This window comes from Eleutherodactylus coqui, chromosome 3 (genome assembly GCF_035609145.1).
Source record: "Eleutherodactylus coqui strain aEleCoq1 chromosome 3, aEleCoq1.hap1, whole genome shotgun sequence".
Taxonomy (NCBI): Eukaryota; Metazoa; Chordata; class Amphibia; order Anura; family Eleutherodactylidae; genus Eleutherodactylus; species Eleutherodactylus coqui.
In genome coordinates this window covers 77,938,948-77,948,634 of record NC_089839.1, presented here as the reverse complement: position 1 = coordinate 77,948,634, position 9,687 = coordinate 77,938,948, and the positions used below count along the sequence as shown (strand labels likewise).

Below are 9,687 nucleotides of genomic sequence, written 5' to 3'. Positions count from 1 at the left end.
CTCTGCTAGCTATCAGTACGGGGTAATCGGTGCAGGTCGGGCGGGTGTGTACGGTGTGTGTACCGCCCGTCCTCCTGCCGGTGAGCTGCGGACACGGTGCAGTGTATCAGTGATGTGTCCGCAGGTGTATACAGCTCTCTGCCGGCGCTGCTGTCACTGCTGGGGGGAGAGTCGCCCCCTCCTAATCCAGGCACGTGTGGCCGGGCATTGAGAAGCAGCGAGGCGTGAGGGCGGGCGGGGCCGGGCGTGTGCCGCCGCAGCCGGAGGGGAGGGGCGGGGCTCAGGTACATCTGCCGCCGCTCGTCTCCCCGCCCCCCACAGCACTTGAGCCCCCGGGCCCGGCCTGGGATTGGCTGCGACGCTGACAGCTCGGGACATCGGCGCTTATAAATGCGAGGCGGCCGCGGGGCTGGGGACCCAGAGAGCTGCTCGTCCAGCACCTCGGACAGAGCCGGAGCAGCACCACGGACAGTGCCCGCTGCAGACATGCCCAAAGGCTTCCTGGTGAAGAGGAGCAGAAAGTCCCCGCCGGTGTCCTACCGGGTCCGGGGCGACGATGAGGAGCGCGGGGAGTGGATGATGTTCACCATGTCCACCGGGCACAGACCGGAGCTGTGTGCCGCCCCAGCCAGCCCCGAGCGAGCGGCTCCCGCCTGCAGCCCCCGGCCGCCCCCCGCCGGCCAGTACGGGAACCCCGAGTCCGTGCAGCCGCAGTCCCTGTCCAGCCCGACCCGCCCGGTGAGCCGGGAGTACCTGGACCGCAGCTTCAGCCTGGGCTCGCCGGTGTCCGCAGAGTCCTTCCCGGCACTGGTGACCTCCATGGAGCCGCTGCTCTACCCTCCCTCCTCGTCGGGTAGCCTGCCGCCCGCCTCCTCCTCCTCCACCACCGGCGGCGGCCCGCAGAAACGTCCTGCCGAGCCGCAGACCAAGCTGAGCGCCAAGCCGCCCGCCGCCAAGAAGACCAAAGCCATCCGCAAGCTGACGTTCGAGGACGAGGTGACGACGTCCCCGGTGCTCGGGCTGAAGATCAAGGAGGGTCCGGTGGAGCCGCCCCGCAGCGCCGGCCACAAGCCGCTCGGGGAGTTCATCTGCCAGCTGTGCAAGGAGGAGTACAGCGACCCGTTCTCCCTGGCGCAGCACAAGTGTTCCCGCATCGTGCGGGTGGAGTACCGCTGCCCCGAGTGCGACAAGGTCTTCAGCTGCCCGGCCAACCTGGCCTCCCACCGCCGCTGGCACAAGCCCCGGCCCCCGGCGCCTGCCAAAGACGAGCCGCTCAGCGACCGCGACACCCCGAGCCCCGGCGCCTCCGAGTCCGGCTCCGAGGACGGCACGTACGAGTGCCCGCAGTGTGCCAAGAAGTTCCGGCGCCAGGCCTACCTGCGGAAACACCTGCTGTGCCACACCGCCGACGAGCTGCTCTACCCGGACGAGCGGAGAGCCAAGAGCCCCGGACCTCTCAACCTGAGCGGCGCCGGGGAGTGCCACCCGTGCCCGGTGTGCGGGGAGACCTTCCCGGGCAAGAGCAGCCAGGAGCGGCACATCCGCCTGCTGCACTCCTCGCAGCTGTTCCCCTGTAAGTACTGCCCGGCCACCTTCTACAGCTCGCCCGGCCTCACCCGGCACATCAACAAGTGCCACCCGTCCGAGAACCGGCAGGTCATCCTGCTGCAGGTGCCCGTGCGCCCGGCCTGCTGAGAGCCAAAGACTCATGGACCACCACTGCCAGGCCCAGTGCAGGACCCAGGAGAGAAGGCCTGCTGGGCAATGAGAGGGCATCATGTCTGCCCAAACCCCTTGCAAAGGGGCAGAATGCCAGGCTGAGTGCCCTCTCAGGGTGATGATGATGCCCCTCGTGCCAGGATCTGCTAGCATTGGACTGCTGCCAAACAATGGCCCTGACCACTGTGGCCTGAAGAGATCTGTGCCTTTCCTGAAGCAACCCATGCTGCCATCCTCCTCTAATGCCCACAGACTTGGGCTCTGCCACCCTTCACCTCTACTGAAGGGTGTATTTACACGGGCGCCATTCACACACGATTTCTGTGCGTTGCGAGAAATTGCAGGTGAAATGAACCCGTTCTTTTTAAATGGGTTAAGTTAGGGCGTATTCACACGGGCGACTGCCATATCGGACCGAGAAACTTTGGGACCAATATGGCGGTCATAAACCTGTGATTTTCCTGCACATGCAATGTGTTTTGCGAGGAAACCACATCGCGGACTATGTTTTCACGCGCACGAAAGTCGCATGCTGTTTCAATAGAAAACATAAAATCGCACTTGCGTGAAAATTACATCTATATGCGAGTGCGGTGTGACTTTTTTTTTTTTGGTCCCATAGAAAATAACTGGCGCCCAAAAATAGGACATGCTGCGATTTTTTTATATCTCAGTCCAAGAGAAAATTTGCTCATGTGAACGAACCCATTTTAAATAATGGGTTCTTTTCACATACAAGTCCCATCCGTATCGCAGACGGACGGAACTTGCGTGTGAAAAATTGTTTGTGCGAATACACTAATTTACCTGAGCAATTTTCATCTCAGACGGAGATTGAAAAAAATCACAGGAGGTCTTATTTTTGGGTAATTTCGCCCGTTATTTCCTATGGGAGGCGAAAAAAATCGTATCACACTTGCATCCCCTGCAGTGATCATACGAGTGCGACGCGACTTTTACCTTTATAAGTATAGGAACAAGAAGCGATTATTTTTTCACGCATCTGAAAGCTGCTTGTACAGCGAAGCGATGCGTCTTTCTCGCAAAACACACTGCACTCGCAGAAAAATCGCATGTGCGATCTCACACTCGCCTGCGTAAATACACCCTAACTGTTCTCTCGCTGCCAAATCACGAGACAACCAGAAGCAGCCATATAGGTTGAAGTGCATTAAATGTGGTTATTGTGCTTTAAAGCAAGACAGCCAGTCACACAGGGCAAGAGAGCACCATGGGTAGACTGTACCAATGACTGTGCCCACCTGGTAAGGGAGGCAGCATCTCTGTACTAAAGCAATAATGTTCTCCAGAGACCACCACTGATGAGCGAGACCTGACTCCATCCACCTGGCGGTAACGCACCACCATGCTTTGCACTGTCCTAGAGCTTGGCACTGCCCCTCCAGCCTTAATAGGGGTAATATTATTGCTTTCCTGCTGTGCTGCCTCCCTCTCAATCACTAGTGATGCAAACATGTAATAGTGTTGTCTCTCTGTGTCTGCTCCTTCATGCCATGGCACCGGGCCTGGCATGGGAATGTGAGTGTAGCTGTTCTGTAGTCTTTTCTGTTGTAAGATGCCACCACACATGAAGTCATGGACCAGACGCTGTATTTGGTAATGTGCATAAGTCATGACATGTAGGGTGGCCGCCGGTTTCTAAGTATCTCACCAACTTTGCCCAACTTTGTAATTGTTGTTCCCCAGCTCTTGTCTGTTGACCGTGTTCCTGTCTGGAGTCCACATCTACTGCCTTTTCGATTCACAGCCTGTTCCTGACATGACGATTAGCTTTATGATGGCTTGTGAATACCGCCAGATCCTGTCTCTCTGTTTTCTGTGAACAAATCTGTTACTAGGACGGGGGAGGGGGAGACGTTTATTTAGTCTTTAGCCACAAATGCCTTGTCTCATAACTTTGTAGAAGAAATGATAAACTGCCTTGTATGACTTCTCCAATCTAGAGGCCAGCCAGTCGTCATCTCTGCCGCCTGCCGGGCGCTGACACTACTATCCAAATGTATATGTTAATTTTATGATTAATTATGTTTATTTATTCCTTTATTTATTGATGTGAATGACAGATGTGACTATTATTTGATCATGCTTGTATCCGAGTATTTTTGGTATAACATTCCGGATCACTTTTATTTATTTGTATTGGGGTTTTTTTCTTTCCATTATCGGCTCTATAGTGAAACATTGAAGGGTTGCGCCTTTCTACATTCCTTAACAAATGGCTATTTCCATTCATTGTGCTTTAAGGGGCAGACGGCTCTTTTAAACAGATAGCTCTTAAATGTCTAGAAGCAATCTCTTTTCTACATACATTATTTTCTTAACTGCTAGCTATTTATAGAGAGCTTCGATAGAACTGTTTCAACTGTGTAACAATTTGCTATTCAAATAAAATATTTTCAAATTCAAATGTAACTTTGCGATTTGTGGTTTGTTATGATACAGTTATTGGGTATATGATACACAAAATAGCAGATGGCACCTGTCACACACAGTGTAACCTCAGAAGGCTCATCGCTATCCCTGCACCACATTATTCTGTGCTGGATTGTCAGTTCCCTCATATACTATGTATATTGGCCTTCTGCTAGCAGAGCAGCACTCCTCCTCCTCCTCCAGTCATCCACAGGTGGGATGCAGGTTGTCACCCAAGAAGGTAAATCCAGCAGCATCGACACCTTCCTGAAGAATGAAACAAAAGTATGACCTTCAGAGAAATAACTTGTGTGCCAATCTTCTATATAAGAATTGAGTTCTTCTATTTTGTTTAGTATTCGTTTCAGAATTGTTTGTATTTACTCTGAAACGTTTAATGATCGAACTTTTATATACTTTTATATTTTCTATTTGGATTTTTTTGTTTAAATATTTTAGATTTTAACAAGGATTTGCATAATTTATAGATTTAGTTATATATTTTTGTTCTTAGCTCTTTAGATTTTCCCTTTTTTTAATTATTGGGATAGTTTTAGGCTTACAAACGAGAACATATATCAGACCAGTGTTCCCCAACCCCAGTCCTCAGGGACCGCCAACAGGTCATGTTTTCTGGATTTCCTCAGTGTTGTACAGGTGATGTAATTATTGTCGGTGCCTCAGACATTGCCACAGGTGTTCTTACTATAGGAGATCCTGAAAATATGACCTGTTGGTGGTCCCTGAGGACTGGAGTTGGGGACCCCTGTATTAGAATACACACAAATGTATCAACTTGAGTGTCTAAAAAACAATACTGTGCACCTACAAATAAACACACTCCAACACAGGGGTAAACATATACATACTTTATTATGAGAACTCATAAAATACATAAAAGATGGCACAACAACTCGTATGAAGCCACATCACAGGTATAATTATTTACAAAAGGGTCCAAGATCAGTAACTGAATAGTAAAGTGCACGGACAGGAAAATTACCTTATAAATGCCATGTAATGACAAAAGTTACTACAGACCCAGATGCCAGCTACGCCACAATGTAGGTTTCATACTGGCTTTTTCAAGGGACCCTTAATTAATTCTACCTGTGATATGGCTTCATATGAGTTTCTGTGCCATCTATATTTTTAGACTTCGTTTAAGAATGTGTTGCATTTTTATTCTATTCTTTACAGTAATCAGAGCCTAATTGTTTACATTATGGATACATTGCAAGTTCTGGACCTTATAATGTGATAAACAAGTGCTATATTTTATATAAAGAGGTTGAGTTGCATGTGATCTCTGCCCTTCAGTAGGGTAATACTACTTTGCAGATTCAATTAAGTTGCTGGAGAATACATCTATTCTTGGGAGGTCATGTAAGGACCATAGCAGACAATGCAGGTATCTTCTGTTACAGTGGGATTACAAGTGCCAGCATTCCTTTATTCTTGAGTAATTGTGGAGTCTATAGTTCCTTGAAGACTCTTATGGGAATCGTGTATATAATGAGAAAGGAACAGTCCCAGTGATGTTCACACAGGATGAACATTACCTTTATCGGTGAGACTTCTAGAATGACAAGTAGAAATACCAGGAAAAAAGAGCTCCATAAAAGGAATCTTCATTGAAAAATGTGCATAAAACCGGTTACATATAATAAAATAAGTGGGAACATACTCAGATGCCCACGTCTAGAATGACATCATCATATCTGTGATAAATAATGCAATAATGTAAGCCCATTTCACACCTGATGGTTCGCAATAAGTAATTCCATACTACGTTCGCAGTTTTTGATTGTGTTAATATTGTTGGGTTAAATGAAAAAATAGAATTATTAACTAAGCAAAAACAAAGTAAATTGAATCTATCTTTAGTATAGAGAAGAGCAGATAGAACCTAGAAGGAACACATAAAGCTTCTTTGGACCTATACCAGCGCCTGTTCTCTTAATAACAAGGTCACACATATAGATTGGCTTATATCCATCTATACCTCTATTGGCCTCTGTCAAGGATTTGGTTTGCAAGAACATAAGTGACTTCTAAGATTGACCTTTTGGGGAGTTAAATGGTACATCACTTCTAGATCTGACAAATGTGCCCTTCTAAGAGGTTCTCTAGGAGTACAGAAATACAAAGCACAAGGAGTTATTTCCTAGGTTCCAGGTCACTTCGACTACTTTTCATGTTGCTAGATGAAGGGTATATGTATAGATATGTTATTTATTGTGTATATGGAAATAGCTACTAGCCACTACTCCAATATCTGAGGTCCAGGATAGTCTGCCAGATAATTACAATGTGTCATGTTCTGTATAAATAGAGCTGTATTTGTGCATCATCAGACAACTCCATAAACTTGCAGCTCTGCAGTGTAATGGATGGAAGACAATATATTACAGCCAGATCAGATGTGGTAGATTTGTGTATTAGTGGTGAAGTTTCTGTACAGCAAATCCACAACAATGCACAGTACAATATAAGTGGATGGGATTTTCAAAACTCCATTCACATCATGCGAAGGCTTTTCAGGCATACAACATGCTCATTCTTCTGCAGCAGATTTTCTCACCCTTTGTGGCCATAACACATGCAGATTTGGGTATAGGGTCACTGTGAGTATGAATGTAATTACAGCTGCAGCAAATTCTAGCTTGATTGCCATAGCACAGCGCATAAAGTTCTCTTATCTTAAGACAACAAAACCCATTGTAAAGCAATTCAATGTGTAAATAAACGACCCCGATAGCAGGGCCACCTGTGATATAACATTCACTTTTACCGAAACGATTAGGGTTTGGATTCCCGTGATCCAGCTTTCACTGCTTCACTGTTCAGTTTCGGCATGCAGGAAGCTAAACAATGTATTGTTCCATGTAAACAGGCAGTCGGTCACTTAAAGGAGTTTTGTCATAGAAAAAAAGTCAATACTCACCTATTCCTCCCCAAGCAGTCTTCTTACAGCATCTTCTCCAGTCCCCCGGGTCACCTCACCTCCAGGTGTCCGCTTCCTCCTCTTCTTGTTATGATGCGTCTATTGCCGGCATTCTTCTTCCTGCCGAGCAATGGACGCTACATAACTAGTGACGTAGCGTCCACTGCCCGGCAGGAACAAGACTGCAGCTAATGGACGTTTAGTCACAGGAAGCAGAAGAATTGTCCAACTGGGGGTGAGGCGACCCGGGGAAACTGCAGGAGCGAGAAGAAAATTGGCAGGGAGAAGATGCGGTAAGTAGGCTGACAGGGGAGGAATAGGTAAGTATTGATTTTTTTTTCTAGTGACAGAACCCCTTTAAATACTGCCTGCCTGTTCAGTGTGAATGGAGGGGGGTGGACTGGAATGATCCTCGGCCCACGCCGCCTGCATTCATTCCGTGCTGGTTGTTTCTCTGTAAACGCACAGGAAGGATTATTGCTGGGAAGACTTGTGAGGCATCTGCTGACTGAGAGGTACTCCTGTGTAAGAGCACCCTAAAGAAAAATCCATCTGTATTAGGACTAGTTCACACTAGGACTAGAGGTTTCTGTTTTTCTGATCCGTTCAGGGAGCAGTAAAACGAGAACCCCTGGCTGAACGGGTCCATCTTATGACGGAACCAAATGGCGCCAAATAAACCCCATTGACTATAATGGGTGTGTTCAGCTTCCAACTGTGATTTTTAGTGGAACAGAACCTCCAACACTGATGTGAATGAGCCCTACCTGTAGCAGCTGCAGCGGACCCAGTACCTGAGGGCTCTCACTCACAGACAAAAAGTTTAAATAGTCCAAAAGAAAAGTGGAACACTTGCTCATCGCAGCCAATCAGATGCCACCTCACTTTACAGAGGTGAAATCTGATTGGTTGCCACAGAAAAAAACTTCCCTCGTTCCCCACTCCACTGTTTATTTTTAGAGGACAAACATGGTGGTGACTTTCTGCTATCTAGCTGCACTATGTGAACAATGATGTGATATGTGGCATTACTACCAAAACAGCCCTGTGTGGCGCAGAGTGTTAAGGTAGCAGTATGCAGTCCTAAGCAACCTTCAGGTGCTCACGACCTGAAGGTTGCCAGTTCAGTCCCTGATTGGTTCAGGTAGCCAGCTCAGTCTTTTTATTCTTCTGAGGTCAGTAAAATGAATACCCAGCTTGCTGGGGGTAAAGATAACTGGGGAAGGCAATGGCAAACCACCCTGCAAAAACAGTCTGCCAAGAACACATCACACCGTGATGTCAGCCTAGGGATCAGTCACAACTCTGTTTGCACCAGGAGATTTTACCCTTTTATCCGTTTCTTGTCTGCTGCTCAAGCAAAAATTATTATACTGCCGTTTGCTTTGCGGCAGGTTACTATCAACTACCATTACAATCAGGCCCCTTCAGTTCTGTTATGAGACTGATCGATTCGGCTAGGGGATCCCCTATTCCTGCTCCTTGATCCGCAGACATGAAAGCAGCTTCCATACATCTTTAGATTTGCAAAATGGTAAGTCTGCTTTGTTCTATCGCATTACTTGCCCCACTCGGCACTACCTCGCTCCTGCTGCTGGGCTTGGCAGGCATCTCCTCTCCACTGGTTTGGCATTAGTTCCTGCTGGGGAATTTCTCTAAGTAAAATGCGCCTCTGTAAATGTATATGTAAAGTGGAGTAGGTGAATACATGACTTCACAATGAAGTAATTCCTGTGTGACTAGAGATGTTCACAGAGCATTTCTAGCTAACGAAACAAGCAGACTGTAGGTCCCGTGTGGACACGATGCCGAGTGTTTATCATGTTCAGCTGCAATCGCTGGGGAAAACACAACCTGCTAAATTAGCCAGGAGTTCAAGATGTGTCCGGTAGTTGATGCCTAAGAGACAAGATATTGGACGGAGGGGCTTTGTTCTAGAAGATTACAGATAAAATGTAATGTACTAGTATTGACAGATCACCTGACTGTGGGTATAGCTATAAGGAATAGTAGGATCAGAGCCAAGACTCCTCCACTGATCTTCATATAACAAAGCCGGGAAAACCAAGGTGGAAACCTGCGGGACTTGACAACAGGCTTTTCAGTAAAGATGTGCCCCTCGTTATAACTTTTGTTCTCATAAATAAGTAGTGCATGAGAATATACTAAACCTTCTAATTTATCGTGTTTGGGAATAGTGTCACTGCCTCACCTCCAGCCGCTGGTAGTCCTTCCTTTCCCTGCTGCAGCCTCTATAAACCAGGGGTACTCAACTAGTTTTTGTAAAGCTCCAGGTGATGGTCCAGCAAACCTAGGTAATGTGTGTTAGAACAAGGCACGTGATTATGTACAAAATGACAGCGATACCAAATATGCACAGGTTTTTTTTAATAGAACACCTAACTCTCCATATTCTGAAAGCCATAACTTTATTTCCTATCAGGGGAGCTGGGAGAGTTTTTTTTTTTGCAGAATTAGTTGATGCTATCATCCATACCATTTTGAGGTACAAAAAGTCTTTTTGAATACTTATGAGTTAGAATACCAGTTCAACATGATGATAGAGATTACAGTGCTGTTACCTCCAG

At 47.1% G+C, this 9,687-nt stretch overlaps 1 protein-coding gene across 1 annotated transcript; it reads left to right on the top strand.

The window, feature by feature from the left end:
* Positions 1–399: 399 nt before the first annotated feature.
* INSM1 (INSM transcriptional repressor 1) lies at positions 400–4,118 on the top strand. The gene has a single exon (XM_066595759.1). The coding sequence runs from the start codon at positions 487–489 to the stop codon at positions 1,693–1,695; it is 1,209 nt and encodes a 402-aa protein (XP_066451856.1). The 5' UTR covers positions 400–486; the 3' UTR covers positions 1,696–4,118.
* Positions 4,119–9,687: the final 5,569 nt, after the last annotated feature.